At 37.6% G+C, this 18,249-nt stretch overlaps 1 protein-coding gene across 4 annotated transcripts in view; it reads right to left on the bottom strand.

Annotated features, from left to right (window-relative positions):
* Window positions 1-18,249, bottom strand: part of TUB (TUB bipartite transcription factor) — a 128,342-nt gene that overhangs the window by 90,474 nt on the left and 19,619 nt on the right. The window contains exon 1 of one of the 4 annotated variants that reach the window (XM_039344574.1): window positions 5,733-6,270. The exons of the other annotated variants lie outside the window; for them this stretch is intronic. Coding sequence (XP_039200508.1) covers window positions 5,733-5,758 — 26 coding nt within the window. The 5' untranslated portion in view covers window positions 5,759-6,270. Of the gene's footprint in view, window positions 1-5,732; window positions 6,271-18,249 lie in introns of those variants that run through there. 4 annotated transcript variants of the gene reach the window in all.

Here is an 18,249-nt window from a genome sequence, read left to right on the forward strand (position 1 = left end):
AATGAGTGAGATCCCTCTTGGATATGCATTCGGGTTATTTGGCTGATTTGTTTATGATTATTTCCATTTAACTCTTGCTTTGTTGGTCACCTAGAGTCTTAAGTGGTTCAGGGAGGCCCATCAATACTGTATAAATAAATAGTAATGTAATTTTTACTGGCAAAAATTAAACCAGCTAAAACATTTTTTTTAAAAAAAGAAATGAATATTTGTATGTGTTAAGTTTGCTGTTCGTTGAGGCATTGAAGAGGCAGCAGGTGAAACAACTCTCTTTATTGCAAAGGCAAAACCGAAACTAACAAGCACATGCTCCGCCCCTATTTATACATTCAGCCTAGGAGGCGGCAACCAATAGGAGCACAGTATTCTCCCGCTTAAGTAGTCTGCAGACAGAAAGTCTGGCTTGTTGGCCATGTAGTCTGCTAAGGTTATTACACAGTTTTAAGCACTCAATTCTCAAATTTAACTCAATACATTACAGTATGTTAACCTGAAAATAGTGAATAAGCCTAGTTATTTTTCTACAGGCACGAATATAGAAATACTTAATTAGAAGTACTTTGATTAGGCCAATTCAATGCCTTGATGAGGCAAAGTCAAAATCTTTAAAAAATACCAAGAGCTGAAGATCTCTTTAAGCAGACTGGTCAAAAAACAAAATGAAAGGAGGGTAAAGAGGGGGAAAAAATCTAATATTATGTTGGCATTTAACTAGTCTTTCTTAGAATGTGGAATTAGGATCATTTAATACCTTATTTTCAATTCTTTTTGGAATCATTCAAAACAGAAAAATAAGCCTTAATAGAATATTCATTTTAATATTCATTTTAATGGCAGCAATTGCTCCTAACAAAGATAATTTTAACTTTTTCCATCTTAAAAAAATGCCATTACATTTTCCAGATGTGTAATTAATTACTTTTAAATAGGTCCTTATTTTTTATCAGATAAATCCCCAAACACTGAATCTTTTTTTAGCAGTTGTGGGAAGAATCCAGAGAAAGAAATATTTTGGGGAATATTAAAAAGGCAGAATATATTTTCTCAAAGAAATAATGGAGAAGATCTTTTAAAAAAGACAGAAACCAGCCCCCAGAAACCAGCCCCAGCCCCTCTCCTCCAAGCAGAAACTAGGCAGAGGCCAGCTTTTAGAAATGCAGATGTAATAAACCATTCAGGAAGGTTGGAGCCAGGAAGCTATTAGGAAGACAAAGACACCTAAAATCTACAAAACCCCACCTAAATTCTAAGGACAGGAGACATAATAGGATTAACCCACCAATACCAAAAGAGCACACTAAGATTCAGGTCAAAATACATGACACAGGAAATATAAAGTCTCAAACAGGAACAGGAAACAACCTCAAGAGCCCCAGAAGGTATAAAAACCCACCACTCCCTGCTACACGTGGTCTGCTTTTCCAGAGCCATCTTTCTCTCTGGCTCTCCTCTTCAATAAACTGCAGCCTTCTTTCTAAAGCAGTCTCCATTTTGATTATTCTCAGCTTGGATTGGATCCTGATGAAGATTTTTCTTTCAACACAGTGATATTAAACCCCATTATTGAAGATATAGATCTCCTTAAAGAACTGTGTGAAAATAGGAAATTCCAGAATGTAGCCTTCAGTTCATGACAGAAGATTTTCTGGATGACAGTTACAATATAAAGATTTATGAAAAATAATGGCTGGTTGTCTGCATTCAACAAGCAAGATGTGTTCATTAGAAAGCAAAGAGAAAGAGAAAGGAAGCACTTTATTGATGTGTGACTTAAGTGCCTCTAGAGGGCATAAGTCTTACACCTGAAGAATTAAATTAATTAACCACTTAATCTTTAAAAAGTCAAGGGTTTGTTGTCTTCTATAGCAATAGCAGTTTAGCATTCTTGACAGAGCAATAGTCTATTTGCTGTAGAATAAGGGTTCTTCATTAAATCTAAAAGGTACATAGTTTTTTTTTATAGCAACATTTTATCCTCCTAAATAAGGGCAGTTAAAGAAGGGCAATACCAAGTTCTTTCTTTGGCACTTTAAGAGTTAGCTTGGAGATGGGTCATGAGGGAAATATCTTTCAACAGTTATTTGAAATAATTGTTCAAAATGCCAGTTTAGCATCTGTTGATGTGTGTTCTTGGGTATGTTTTATATATACCAGAGCAAAGAAAATAGATTTCTGAGGAAGCTTGGGCTGTCCAGGTCAAGAAGGACAAGGTGTTTTTGCTTTTTAGAACTGACATCTTTCACCTTATTCAGATCAAGGAGATAAATCAACCGTTCTCAGAAATGAAATTCCAAAATGTTCCATTTGCATCATCACAGCCTCTTTTCTTCTTCTCCCCTCTGTCCCTTCAAACATGCTCTTTTAAATTTTTTTTTATTTTGTTCAAGACATGGTTAAAATGCAAAATACAAAACAACAGAAAAAATACAAAAGACAATACAGAAAAAAAAAGGACAACGGACACAAAACAATCAAAACGTTTAAAAAGGTGCATCAACACTCCCCCACACATGTACACATATTATCCCCTCTAGTTGAATATTGATTAATACATTACTACATTTGTTCCTACCCCTTGTGAAACAGGCCCTCTTTAAACTATTAAATCTATTTTGCAAATTATTGACCTTTCTTCTCTGTACTGGTATTATATTAGCCTCAAAATAATTAACAGGAAGAATAATAATACTAAAACAAAACAAAATTAAAGTTTCAAAACTCTCTGTTAACAAACAATTATTGTAATTCACTCATAGAAAGTTTACCATGGCATCTTATTTATCCCAAATCATCAAATTTCCTTCCTTCCCCCCAGGCAGATTGGGAGGGATCACAGAAAAGCTGAAGTAAAATGAGGACAAATCCATTTTGTTGATGAAAAACCCAGTAGGATACAACTCAAGTCTAAAGTATTTCTGTCTAATCCCGAAGATAATGTTAATCTTGGTAAAAGAGGAAGCTGTTGTAGAAACAACCCATGCTTGACTAATGTGGCAAAAGGAACATCGGGGTCTAAGGCAGGGGTCTGCAACCTTGATAACTTTAAGACTTGTGGACTTCAGCTCCCAGAATTCATCAGCCAGTTGTCAAGGTTGCAGACCCCTCGTCTAAGGGATTAGAACAGGGGTCCCCAGCCCCACCCCCGGTCCATGGATTGGCACTGGGCTGCGGCATGCCAGAAACCGGTCCACACGAACAAGCAAAGCCCCATCCACGGGATGCATGTAGTAAATGAAACCACGCCCCCTCCGGTTCGCAGAAAAACCTCTCTCCACAGAATCGGTCCTGGGTGTTCAAAAGGTTGGGGACCTCTGGATTAGAAAATTATTTATTAGATATTTATTTTCAAGTAATGATTACCTGGACAGTCTCAATAAGGTCACTTCTCTCATTGTTATCTGTCAAGCAAATACTGAGAAACACTAACTTAATATACATGCTTTTTAAAAAACATTATTGAAGGCCAGGAAGCCTGCAATGGGTCAAAAAAGTTGATGGGAGCCACAACCATGTAATAAAAACTTTGTCCCTTTTTTAAATGTGCAACAACCTTAGTCAATTCAAGAGTTTATTTATTTTTCCATTTTTTTTTACTTCTGAGATTTTCAGTGAAGGCAGCATAAAATATGACAACCTTTTATTTTAGCTAGTAAAATATAATTTTGTACCAAGATAAAACTTCAAACACAATTGTTTATAAAGCAGCGGCATCTGAGGGTTGAACTGGGAAAAATATGATAATACCATTTCGAAAAAGTGATATTTGGGAAATACAGGCAAGATACCCAGGATTTAAAGCTGGTAAGGTATCCACAACACTCAACTGAAATTAATATACTGTTTTCTGTAGATGTCTTATTTCTGTATACGTATCTTGGTAGTACCCTCTCCCGTGCAGTGACAATTGACATCGAGGTCAACTGTAGAATTGCCAAGGCAAGTTCTGCATTTGGCAGATTGCGGACTAACGTGTGGGACCGCCATGGAATAAGTCTTGCTACCAAGCTTAAAGTTTACCAGGCAGCAGTGCTAACTACCCTATTGTAGGCTAGTGAGACCTGGACAGTGTACAGGAGGCATGTTAGGCAACTGAACTACTTCTACATGACCTGCCTTCGTAGAATTCTGAGGATCCGGTGGCAGGATAAGATACCAGACACAGATGTCCTCTCCAGAGCAGGTCTATCATCAGTTTACACTCTGTTGATGAAAGCCCAGATGCGCTGGGCGGGCCATGTTGTAAGGATGCCAGATCATCGCATCCCTAAACAGCTCTTCTATGATGAGCTGTCTCAAGGAAAGCGATCACACGGGGGACAAAAGAAGCGATACAAAGACACGTTAAAAGCTTCTCTTAAGTCCCTGGATATTAACACCATCTCTTGGGAACTTCTGGCGCATGATCGATCGACATGGAGCACCTTGGTGTACCAGGGTTGCCAGACATATGAACACAGAAGGACAATCTTGGCACAAGAAAAGCAAGCACTCCGCAAAGCCAGAGCTGCAAATGCTGAATTAACAGTGTCTACATTTCTTTGTTCAGTAAGTGGCAGAACATTCCGTGCTAACATCGGTCTTATTAGCCACCTACGGACACATCGTTGATGGCCCATAACCCACAAGATCTCAAGGTCTTCATCGAAATCGATGGACGAACAACATTTCTGTATAATAAGATTGTTATAAAAATTGCATTTCTTTGTAAGGCTATTAAGGAAGATCTCTGGTGCTCTTGTGTTATAATGTTTGTTTACATATATTTTATTTAGTTATTATTTATTTAGTGTATGGCAATTTATGTATACATCTGCACAATATAAATGAATATTTGTAAGAGCTAACACAAACTAGTCACAAAAACTGTTATTATAAAAATTCAAAGAGATTCTGTAACATATTAGATAATTAAAGTTGCACCCAGCAAGGGGTTGGATTAGAGAACTGAGGTCCTTTCCACTCTACCATTCTAAAACATCCCGAAGCATTTCTTTTTTATTATTTTATTTTTTACACCTGTGTTATCCTGATATAAGTCTTAGAATAGCTACAAAGCTTTATCCCATTACAAACATTCCAGCAATCTTTTTTATCGTAACAACTCTCTTTTATGGTAGAGAAACTATGCCACAATTTCAGTACAGTTCATATAAATAGAAAATATGCCTAGTCTACTTACAAACCCTTTCAAAGCCCTTTCCATGTACATATTGTTTAATGGTGCTGTCCTATGTGTGTTCACTTTGAGATACATTCCAGTGAACTGAATTGGTTCCACAATGAAATATTCTAGTACAAGCATTACAACTTACTTATAAGTCTGTTTCTCATAGCTGTCAGTTTTCCCACTTTCAGACTTTTTTCTTTCATTGCAAAGCATTAATATTCATCTGATAACATTTCCTCCTTTCACTTCAGTCTGGTTTCACCTTTATACTATTCATTACTCTTCTTCACAGTGACACTTTTCTGGAAGAACTTTTATATGTAAAACAAGAAGATGACTTATGCGATAAAAAAAATACCACAGCATATTGCCACAGAATGTAAGATGAGAAAGGCAAAAAATGCTAAAACGTTTGCACATTTCAGTTGGAAGTTCTCCCTTTTTCAGGTATGATCACTATATCCTGAAAACCTGTCAGTTGTGGTAACATAAAAGCAACACATTTTATTATACAGAACAATGAAGCAGTGAGGAATGGTATCTAACAACAAAACTGCGCACTTACTAGTTTGTTGAATGATAAGAAGCCATGTTTGGTCCTGATTATAAATTTGAATGATTGTGTTATAGCTTGAATGAAATCCACTGATCCAGCTTGTCTTCCAGTTCTAGGGATCGGTTGATCTCTTCATATGTCTCTTCAATACCAAATCTATTCAACTCAGTTCCTAAAGCTGCCAGCATAATAGTGCAAATTGTTTCTTGTCAGGCTTATTTCACGCACTTGATTAGTAATTCTCAGCAATGTTTGAACTCCTCCCATTGTAAAGTATTCTGTTTGTGTTTCCATGGGTGGCAAGGAAATTGCATCTGTATACTATGAATTACCTAGAAAGCCTTTATAAATATATATATTTCTGTTTTCGATAAAAATAAATGTTGTGGTGAGGATTAAATGTTTTGCAGCAATTTTTAAAAATATACCTCCCCCCCCCAAAAAAAAATCTAGAATAAATTCTGGATTTCATCTGGACTGGAAATTTCAAGATGATTTCGGGTCTCCAGCCATTGTGAATTCTGGGCACGCTTAAGAAAATGTCATGAGTGACTTCAAACAATGGATGCTATTGGGATTACTCAGGCACAAAATGGCTATTGAGATGGTCCAACACTTGAGATCCACTGTGCAAATGATGCTCTACACAGAGCAGTGTCCTGCCTCATTGTGTTGTACCTAATACTATACTCTTTTGGGATAAACAATGCTGTGTAAAGCACAGAAAAAATAGTAATAAAACCACTAATTATATAACTATTAACTAAATCTAATTTGCAGAGATACTATTCTGTATACTCCACCATAGAGTTCTATCCTTACAAACCATCACTTCCATGTACCTTTTCATACATTATATCTTGTTTTTTTTTAACTTCTCATCTCAGATTTTGGTGGTTTCTTATCAACTGTCTCCAAGAATAATGTTCTTGGTTTTCTTCCACTTAAATGATTATCTCTCTTTTCCTTCTTCCTTATATTTGTTTTCAATTCAATCCTGATTTTTTTTCCTCTCCATTAAACCAAACTATCTCTACATACTATCTTCATACATGTAGTCCTTGACTTACAATCACAATTAGGACTGAAACTTCCATCAGTAAGTGATGCAAGTCATTATATGAGTCATCATATGACAACCCCCAATTTTGCAACTTTTTTGTTGTGGTGATGGTGGTTGTTAAGTAAATCTGGCCTCCTCTATTGACCTTGCTTGTCGGAAGCTGGCTGGGAAGGTCCCACATGGTGACCATGTGATCCCAGGATGCTGCAATTGTCAGAAATAGATGCCAAGCACCCGAATCATGATTACATGACTGTGGGGACACTGCAATGGTCGTAAGTGCAAGGACTGGCCATAAGTAACTTTTTCTAACACTGTTATAACTTCAAATGGTTGCTAAACAAAGAGTCACAAATTGAGAATTATCTGAATTACTCTCTTTTGTATTACTTTTGCTTTTGTTCACCTATTCAGAATCCTTTCATTTTTGCTTTATTACAGGTATTTCTTAAATTTTCACCGCATTCAATTTATTTTTGTTTTAGTTGATTTTTTAAAAATTTCTATAGATAAATTAGATTTAAAAACGCCACACAGGAAACGTGTAAAAATAGAGTCAATCCTCCCCCCCACCCTGAAAAAGTGGGAATTAAGTCATGTAAAACCACATGTGTGGTAACAGATTATAATGAAACATCCGTGGGTCTGAAAGCTTAAGGGACAGTGGACTATAGATACCTTTCTGTTATAGTGGATATTGTTGTTTTGCATAATTCTATCACTATAAGCCACTGACATTTTTTTTAAATGAAGAATAACATTTGTGAACTCATATCCATGTAGAGGTACAGACATAAGTATATGTGATATAGTAAGCAAGGCTTGCTCAGGATAATCTAGATATTTATTTTTCAAATATTCTCAGGTTAATCTAGCTCGTTCATGTAGTTTTTCAGCTATTTTATGCCCTATACTTGACATGTAAGGTAAGGAAAGGAAGCACCAGAGAAAACTGTTAACATCAAAGCAAAATGTTGCTCAAAACATTTAGCTCCTTTGACAGCTAATGCACAACATCTACATAGTGGGGTATAATTTGCAAAAAAAAGTTTGAACTATCATTACCATTCATCCTTTTAAAAGGGTAATATGTATTTTTGCTTGCAAAATGCTTTAATCTGAAGAATTCAAGTAATTGACCGACTTAACTAAGCATACTTTGAAACAACTGTACGTCTGGACCGCCTTAAGGTACAGAAGGAAACTAAATTATCCCCCTCTGAAATTTCAGATGGTACCGTATGTGCTTCTGGTTTGGCTTTTATTCTCATTTCCAGGGCTGGTGTCATTATCTGGCATTTGAAGACCAGCACCCCTGCAAAGCCACCACCAATGCTCGCCTCAAGGTCTTTTCCTAGCAATGGAGCAACACCTAGCTGAGCCTAGCAGATATTTGAATTTACCATAATGCCTTTTATTTGCCAATACCCTATGGCATTATGGGAAATTAAAATGGCCCTCAGCCATCCAATGGAGCAGATTTTGGCTACTGCAAGAAGTCAGCCAGTGTAGATCAAAAGGGGAGGGGGCCATCAGAGTGTTCTTTCTATTTTTCTCTGCAATGAGATATTGGATGGAAATTTTACTGAAAGTCCTATTTTAAATTTGAAGACTCTCCTTTTCCAAAGTCTTTGAATAAACACTAAGGACACATATCTAAATATAGGTGTGTGCTTGATACTATCAATTCTATAAAAAAAAATACTACACCCCTAAATTTTGATGCCACTACATGGATGACACATTGGTCATCATAAAAAGACATGCACTGAAAGACTTTCATACCATACTGACCTCCATCTTCCCAGACATACAGTTCACAATGGAGGAAGAAACACCAATTACTGTTTTTAGATGTGCTTGTCAACAGACAAGAAGATGGAAGCCTAGAAACCAGTTTATCGCAAGGCCACAAACACCCCACACATTCTGAATTTCAACAGCAACCATCCACTGTCACACAAAAAGAGTTGCATCAAAACACAGTATGGCAGGGTGAGAACTCACTGTAGTACCCAGCAAGCCAAACAGCTGGAGAGCCGGTACCTACGTGAACAATCACATGTTACAAGATGTCTGTGCAACACAGTGGGAAGAGAAAGGAAAAAACAAGGAACAAGACCAACTACATGGCACAAACAGGAGCCCTTTCTAAAACAGAAATGATGCAACTGAAATAAAACAAGCTTGCAGTTCCTCCTGGAGGACGCCAGGGGGGTTTCTGAGTATAGTAGTATTTCCTTCTGCAAATCTTCACAGATTTGCAAATCTTCAGGTTCACAGTGCTTGCAAATCTTATTACAAGTTACAAACCAATATTCTATATTCCCATTACTTCCTGTTATCTTTTATTATTATTATTCTTGTATTGTATAGCTATGGCTGTTTAATAATGTTTTAAAAAGAGCAAACTGGGAGCCTTTTCAAATCTCTGGGGAGCTCTGATATAAGATCATTGTTTTAGTCTGAAGTTGAACCTTTTGCCCTAGCAACAAATCTGTAATTCATAAATAACGGATCTTTGTGAATATACTATTTGCTTAAATATCAGCTTTGCAGAAGCCACTTTCCAGCCAGAAGGACATTTTCTGGACAATCAAAGCTTTTTGGAAAAGGAGGTCCCTCAACTACTCCTTCTAAGGACTTCTTTAACATTTCAATTAATAAAGGTAAAGCTTTCCCTTATTCAGCCGCGTCTGACTCTTGGGGGCAGTGATAATTTTCCAAAGGAGCCAGCGTTGTCCAAAGACATTTCTGTGGTCATGTGGCCAGCATGACTATACACCGGGGTGCACGGAAGGTTTTTAACTTCCCAACTAAGTGGTACCTTATTTATCTACTGGCATTTGCATGCTTTTGAACTGCTAGGTGGGCAGGAGCTGTGGCAAGTAATGGAAGCTCACCCCATCATGTGATACTTAGGTTTTGAACCCTGGGCTGTCAGCTTACTGACAAGATCAGCGTTTTTAACTGCTGAGCCATTGCACCCTTTTAAACTCAGGCTAACAGACTGAGTTTAAAGTCTGAAGATTTTAGGCAGAGAATTTAGTTACTATTGTCAGAACAATAGTTGACTTGCTTCAATTCCCTTCCATAAATGTTTAGTATAAGGACAGCTCCCTTACAACAAAGAAGAAAAAGAGCATCTGTGGAGTATTTGTAGTCTACTATTTTGATCCTCTCCCCATATGTGCTTTTCAGATAGACTGAGATACAACTCCCAGAATTTCAGCCCATTAAATGAGCACCAATGTAATCAATTATTTACAAAGGGTTTGTTTTGCCCTCCAACAGAAGGCTCACTCTCAAGATGGTTCCTATCCCTATTTAAAATCATAATATAATCAAAAACCATTACAAAACTCACTTGGTCAAACATTTGCAGATGGATGGGAGAAAGTTAATAAGAGTTTCCAATTTAAATCTTATGAAACTCCAATGTTTTACTTCTCTAGAATTCATTGCCAAAATTAGAACTGAGATGAAGTGGGGAAAAATAGATTTATATGCCACCCCAATCTGTTACCAGTCTGGATGACTTACATAATACAACAATAAAGCCAAAATAATAGATCCGAAACACGACAAGGGTTTCATCACCCTCTCTAACCCAAAGCCTGGATTTAAGGTCTTATTTAAATAAGACCAGTGTAGGAGCCCTACAATTCTCTCGGGAGATGATGTTCCCGAGGACAGGAATAGTTTAAATACTATGAGATTCATACATGCTTAAAACAAGTCTTTTAAACACAAGCATGCACACCCTCCAATAACAGAGAGCTGTGAAGTTAAAGTGAGAAAAAGAAATTTTAACAACATGTTACATATTTAATTTCAGTCTTTGCTTTTCATGCAAGAAAGTGATGGTTTAAGCCAGATGGTATTGCTTCAGCTCTCTGAAGATAAAAGTTGTAGAAAACTTGAGATGATTGCTGTCATCACATGAACTGTAAAATTCCAAGAATGAGGCAGGGCAGAACAAAAATGTAATTTATAAGCACTCCGGGCTATACAGTTTTTATTATCCCTTTCCCCCCCCCCCTGTGGTTATGGAACTTATACCAATTTTATTTTTAACTGTCTTTTGGCAGCTATGATTTATTGCATTCCTTTTCAAATGTATTTTAAACTTTAAAAAAGTATTTTAAATTGTTTAACCATTTGTTACTTAGATAAGTTATATTATACAAGTATAAATGAATATGTTATATAAGTATAAATATATAAATATAAATGAATAAATTTTCAACTCATTTTTTGTCTTTTGGAGAATATAAAGAAGACCCCTTTTTATTTTTACTAATCAATATTAATTTAGCTGCAAATGGTACATATATTTGAACTGATAAAATGGCATCTCAAACTGCATGCGTAGACCTGAGCTTGTTAGGTTGGGTTGGGTTGTGTTAGTTGCATTTGAGTTACTCCCATTTTTACAAAATAGCAGTAACGCCAAAAATCATTCTCCCCCCAATTCAATAATCTGATATCATTAGATTAGGAAATGTAAAGTAGAAAATGAATTTACTTTGCTGGCAACGTTCAAGCATTAAAAAGCTATTTTTAATAAGCATTTCTATAGTGTTTATGAAGCTCAAATAAAAAGAAAATAAACAAGATGTTTGTTTTTTTAAAAAAAAAAACCCTCAAGTAATAGGAGCCATTTAATCAGCCTGTTGGGAGCTATGATATCTGTCTGACTCTGTTTACTGGCAGTTTGGATACAAATGCTCAGCCCCCTCCCCCCCCCCCACTAAATTCTAAACAAGCATCCTTCTTCCTCATTCTCTTCTTTTCACCCTTTCCATCGCCAGGATAATCCAGATTAGAAAGTATGTTTAGAGATGGTTCCAAAACATTTACCAGTCTGGGTAGATAATCACCAATAGCAACAGTCTCTGCTTCTTGGGCCTCAGTGCAATAAATAACTAAAACAGGGGCAAGAAACAACACCCTTGTAATTGCACTCAGGGGCCCACTGAGAGAACCTTCTCATTAAAGACAACCATTAATGAGGGAAACGATTCTTATTGTTGGGTGGTGTTAATTCTTCCCCTTTGAGAGCAATGTCTGTACTGGTGATGCAGTACAAAACCTTGCTACAATCCCCTCAATTGCCTTACAGCAGTTGTTTGTGTAGGTAAACTTTTAAGTTTTTTTTTTTAAAAAAAGAAATAACTGCTTAAGCACTAACCATTGTACCAATTCCCATTTCACAAATCTTTTGCCCCTCATAGTCATGTATGTGTCGTACGTAATTTATTCACTTAACTCTTTGAAACCTTGAGTTCCAGTTTTCAGATCTGAAACAAAGGTCATTTGCATATTCAGGTCCAAATAGTCCTACACTTATGGCCACAAATGAGCCCAAAATTTCTGTTACTGAGACATTTGTTAAGTGAGTTTTGCCCCATTTTACAATCGTTCTTACCATAGTTGTTAAGTGAATCACTGCAGTTATTAAATTAGTAACATGGTTGTTAAGTGAATCTGGCTTCCCCATTGACTTTGCTTGTCAGAAGGTCACAAAAGGGGATCACACGACCCCTGCAACCATCTTAATGGTGAATCAGTTGCCAAGCATCCGAATTTTGATCATGTGACCATGGGCATACTGCAATGGTCTTAATGTGGAAAAATGGTTATAAGTCACTTTTTTCAATTCCATTGTAACTTCGAATGGTCACTAAACAAAATGTTGTATGTTGAGGACTACCTGCAGTCCTCATTTCGCCACCCACAACTTGGACCAGCAACTTGGTTGCTAAGCAAAGTGATCCCCAAGTACAACTGCGAATGTGCTTATGATCTTTCTTTAGTTTTCTTTTGCTTTATAGACATAGTAGTCATAAATGTGAGGATTCCTCATAAAGTTACTTTTTCATCGTTGTTGAAACTGCAAACTGTCACTAAAGGAAGCAGCCGCTAAGTGAGAAGGACCTGTACGTGTAGCAAAATGACAATCCACTACAAGATTAAATGGTAACCTTTCTTGTTTCCTAAGACCAAACATGTTGCGCCTCTCTCTGAATGGGGACTTGCAAGAACCTACCAAATGGTAAATTTTGAAACTAGAGAACTCAGAGTTGGCATTTAGAGACTGCCTGGGAATGCAGAAAAATGGCAAGGAGAGATATATTTCCATTCTGCTTTTCATGAAGTGTTTAAGGTGGCTTACACTGTGTCCCCTCCTATTTTTCCCCCTTCAGCCACCATCCTGTAAGGAGGTTGGGCAGAGAATAATTGTCCCAAAGTCATCCAAGAAGCTTCTGTGCACTAAAAACTGGGTTCCCTTGTGTAAGCTCCACACTTTGACCATTCCAGCTCCATTCCAGAAGGACAAGTAAAAACTAGATCAAGGATTGAAATTTTTCTAGTCTTTCTCCAAGATTCTAGTGCAAAAATAGGAAACTCAGCTCCCAGCAACATTTACCACCAAGTCAACTATTGCTAATGAAATTACTGTAGATTGTTTAACACAGGGGTCCCCAACCCCCAGTCCAGAAACCAGTCCGTGCAAACAAGTGAAGCCCCATCTGCAGGCAGCACGCCAAACCATCCTCTCTCTGGTCCGTGAAAAAATCCTCTCTCCACAGAACCGGTCCCTGGTGCCCAAAAGGTTGGGGGTCTCTGGTTTAGCATGATAAAAACAAAAAAGGATGGTGAAGAGCTCCAAAGGGATCTTTGCATGTTACGGGAGTGGGCATCAAAGTGGCAGATGCCATCCAACGTAAGCAAGTATAAACGGATACATGTTGGAGCCAAAAATCCTAACTACTCATAGAAGCAAATGGGATCAGAGCTAGCCATGACAGATGAGGTTGATGAAATTGAAGGTAGGAGGATGACGCAGTGTGCATCTACTGTTTAGAAAGGCTAACAGCACAGGAAGGATAATAAGAAACAGTACTGAAAATCTAGTTGCTAATATCGTAAGGCCTTACATAAATCCATGGTGCAACTGCATCCGTAATATTGTGCACAGTTCTGGTTACTTACTGCACATTTAAAAAGATACAGTACCGCTCTAGGGAAGGTTCCAAGAAGGACAGCAACTTTTGTTATTCTTTACATGCTGGAAAATGTAAGAGAGCAGGGCAAACAGATCCTCTTTGCTGTGGATATCTTTGACTTCAGCTTAGACTTGAGAATAACTTCTCATCCCTCTATCTCTCCTTACAAACATTACAAACTATTCACCAAAGCACCAGAGGGCAGGACAAGAAACAATGGTTGGAAACTGATCAAAGAGAGAAGCAACCTGGAATTAAGGAGAAACTTCCTGACAGTGAGGACAATTAACCTATGGAACAGCTTGCCTTCAGAAATCGTGGGCGCTCCATCACTGGAGGTTTTTAAGAAGAGACTAGACATTCACTTGTCAGAGATGGTGTAGGATGGTTCTCCTGCTCAAGCAGGGGGCTGGACTAGAAGACCTCCAAGGTCCCTTCCAGCTCTATTCTAGTCTATCTCTATCTTTACATCTCTCTTTCTCTCCATCTGTCTGTCTGTTTGTCTAATTTATATTGCCACTTATCTCACAAGCGTGTGACTCTGGGCGGTGTACAATTTGTTGGACTTTTAGTTTTTTTTCAAGGAAAAGATGCACTGCATAGCTGAAGGAAGTGCTTAATTTACCACAGTCTATCTGGTAAGGAGCTGTTTTTGAATCAGATTTATGTCCCAGGTAGTAATTTCCCTCTTTTCTCCCCATACTTGGCTTAAAAATGGTTGCATGACGTATGCAACATTTTCTGGAAATGAGGCACTATCCCAGACAGCGAGCATCAGAGCAGATACAGAAATACTCTTTTCCAGTTCTGAGCGATTCAATTTGAGTCCAGCTTCAACTGAATTTTTTTTTTTTTAAATTCTATGTAGTATAAACAGGGATGATAATGATACAATGGGAAGCCTGTAAAAGATAACATGAAAATATTGCCTCAGCTATGCCTAATTATAGTGGATGTTGAAAATATCCCAGTATTATCTAACGGTAATTAAAACAAAGTTCAGCATTATTATTTTTTTCAGAACCCTGTTATATATTGGAAAAACAATCATGTTACTGTTATAGTGTTTAATCAGGACATTTAGAGTTGAAATGACAGGGAAAGAGAGGTAAAACAGATGCTCATTATCTTCCCAAGGTAAATATTATGTTTCAAGGAAATAACAGGCGCTTTATAGGAATTATATCATAATTAGCAGATATAATTGTATTTATCACCCAGTATGTTTCCACTGTAATACTTTATCAGGGAACACCTGAATAATCACTGAACAATATATTAAAACAAATTTTAAAATATAGTGTGTGTTTGTGTGTATGCACCCAGGTATGTCTAGTTTAATAAAAAGAAAGACCAGAGATGACATGATAGCAGCGTTCCAATATCTAAGCAGCTTCCATAAAGAAGAGGGGATCAACCTATTCTCCAAAGAACCTGAAGGCAGGACAAGAAGACATGGATGAAAACTAATCAAGGAGAGATCCAATCTAGAAATAGGGGGGGGGGGAATTCTGACAGTGAGAACAATTAATCAGTGGAATGGCTTGCCTTCAGAAGTTGTAGGTACTCCAACACTGAAGGTTTTTAAGAAGAGACTGGACAGTTCTTTGTCTGAAATGGTATAGAGTTGGGCTAGAAAACCCCCAAGATCTCTTCCAACTCTGTTATACTGTTATACTGTTATACTGTTATTTGTGTGTGGGTGGGGAGAAAGACTTAAGGTCTTTCCCCACATGCATCCCATTTGCAATGGCAGGTACCTGGAAGTAGACAGAGGAAATAGAGGCAGAAAAGGGATTGATAATGGGGATGGCAAATTTCACACCAATATTATTTTTGCCAAATTAAGGATGGATAGAGAGTACTATCACTCAGGAATAGTTGCAGGAAAAGGCCAACTAATACCTATTAATAGCTGTTGGCTGTTGAGCACACATTCAGCCTGTGGCTGGGGAGGATCACCTAATTATTCTAAAATATTATTTTATTAAAATATTTCCATCTTGCCTTTCCAGGTTAGACTAACAAGATCATTTCAAAGAAGAAGTGGATTCAAATTTAACAGCAGTATGTTTAAAAGGATAGCAAAAACGTGGTATACTATTAATCTGATAAAAAGGTAGGTAGTGGCAACTAAATAAAGATAAGGGCTAATTCAACTCCTATGGCAGCAAAAGCTCTCTGAAATAAGATTGATCAAGAAAGGCAGTGACATACAATCAGACGTAATAGTGGAGCATTTCAAAGGTCTGGGACAGCTCTATGGTGTGGGGTACGTTGATCCCTGCAAGCAGAGATCAAAGGTAAAGTTACTCGCTCTGCTCCAGAGTTTTCATTCTCTGTTGTCTTGTTTGAATTGCAAGCTTCATTACAGTTCCCACTTTCTTATCAAAGGATAGAAAACATTTCCAGGGACTGAAAAAGAGCAGAGAGAGAAAGAAAGAGGGGGAGGGAGAGAGAGAGAGAGAGAGAGAGAGAGAGAGATCCCTGTGTTAGCTCTTGTTGTAACAATGCTTCTTGGCAGCTTCCACTTGGTTTGTTCCTATAAGAACAAGTATGACTTGAAAAGGAAATTAAGAGCAATGAAAATCAAGCAGGTACCGTTTGTGCTGAGGTAATAACAGCATTTATATTCTTGCCAGAAGGGAACATGGTTTCAGGAAATGACTATGTATTCATGAAGCAGTTTGTATTTATTTGGTCAGCTTCCTGCTAATATACTTTGGGAATGGCTCACATTAAATTCTGGAGTCAATAGAATCCATTGCTTTATACATGTTGGAAAAAAATTGAACAAAATGACCTAATTTGTGAGAAAATGCCCTCGGCATTCTAGAATGTACTGTTTGGTTTAGATCCAACATTATTAGAATATGGTGGGCAATTTCTGTTCCTTTTTGCGATGCACAAATCTGCTGGTCAAGTGGTTCTTATGTAGACAATAGGAACAGAAGGAAAACCATGAAAGAGAGATCTCTTGGAGAAATACAGAAAAAGCAATCAAACAATGGTTTTGTAAGCATTTAGAAAGGAACAGCATGTTTTGTGAAAAACAAACTATTCCAAATCATCATCATCATCATCATCCACCTTCAGTGCCTATGGAAAGAAGCTGAAGAAACAGTGGACCACCTGGTAAGCTGCTGCTAGAAGATCACAGACTGACTACAAGCAGCAGCATGACAAAGAAGCAATAAGCGTGCATTGGAAGATCTGCAAGAAATATCATTTGCCTGCAAGCAAGAACTGGTGAGACCGTAAAATAGAGAAAGTCATAGAAAATGAAAATGTTAAATTGCTCTGGGTCTTTAGAATTCAAACAGACAAGCACCTGCCACATAGCACCCTGGTCTTAATTGTCTATAAGATAGACAAAAAAGTCAGGATAGTAGGCGTGGCAGTGCTTGGAGGCAGAAGAATGAAAGAGCTGGAGAAAAATAACATAATACAAAGACCTACAAATAGAAATAGAACAACTGTGGCAAAGGCAAGCAAGGGTAGTACCAATAGTAATAGATTGTTTGGGTGCAAACCCAAAACAACTGGAGCACCATTTGGACACGACTGGCATTGACAAATTTGGCAGCAGTCAATTGCTAAAGGCAGCCTTATTGGGAACTACTTCCATCCTGCAATGATATCTGTAACACCGTCAAACATCCACATCTGCCTATCCCAGATCCTTAGTAAGGACTAGATGGATAGTCAAAAATGCCAAACCCAGTCTGAACACCTGGCTAACAACAACAACAATAATTCCTTCTCCTTTTCCTCCTCCTCCTCCTCCTCCTCCTCCAAGATAGGTGGATCTGGCTTTGCAATAGTACTTGTAAGAAGGATTTTAGTATACTGGTAGACCATAAATTAACCATGAGCCAGCAGTGTGCTAGAATTGCCAAATAACCAATGCAATGTTAGGCTAGATCAACAGAAGTGATAGTTTGCCTCTTTGCTGTACTGGTCAGACTGCAGCTGCAATACTGTGTCTAGTTTTGGTCTCCACAATAAAAGAAATATGCTGAGGAATAGAAAAGACTGCAGGGAAGAGTGCAAAAGATGGTGAGGGGTGTGGAAGCAAAATTCTATGAAGAATGGTTAAAGGGATATCTAAGAAGAGACAAGATAGCAGTCTTTGAATACTTGAAGGATTATCACCAGGAAGAGGGTGTGAATTTATTTTTCACAGAGCCCAAGAGGTGAATAAGAATCAATGGATAGGAATAATGTATGCTCATTAAACAACCTATGAAAAACAATAAGCCCCAGCTGCAACTACCAAATCAAGCATAAGAGTTGCTTCTGCTTTTTCATATATTAATTCATTCCAAGGACAAAGCAAAATATATGTTCTAATGATGGAGAAACAGTTCTAAGGTAAATACAGATTCTCCTTGCTACCTTAAGATGCAGTAAATGTGCACTAAACTATATCTTCTTCATCAAATATTAT

This window comes from Crotalus tigris, unplaced genomic scaffold (assembly GCF_016545835.1).
Source record: "Crotalus tigris isolate CLP2741 ecotype Arizona unplaced genomic scaffold, ASM1654583v1 scf7180000017933.3771270, whole genome shotgun sequence".
In the NCBI taxonomy this organism is placed as follows: domain Eukaryota; kingdom Metazoa; phylum Chordata; class Lepidosauria; order Squamata; family Viperidae; genus Crotalus; species Crotalus tigris.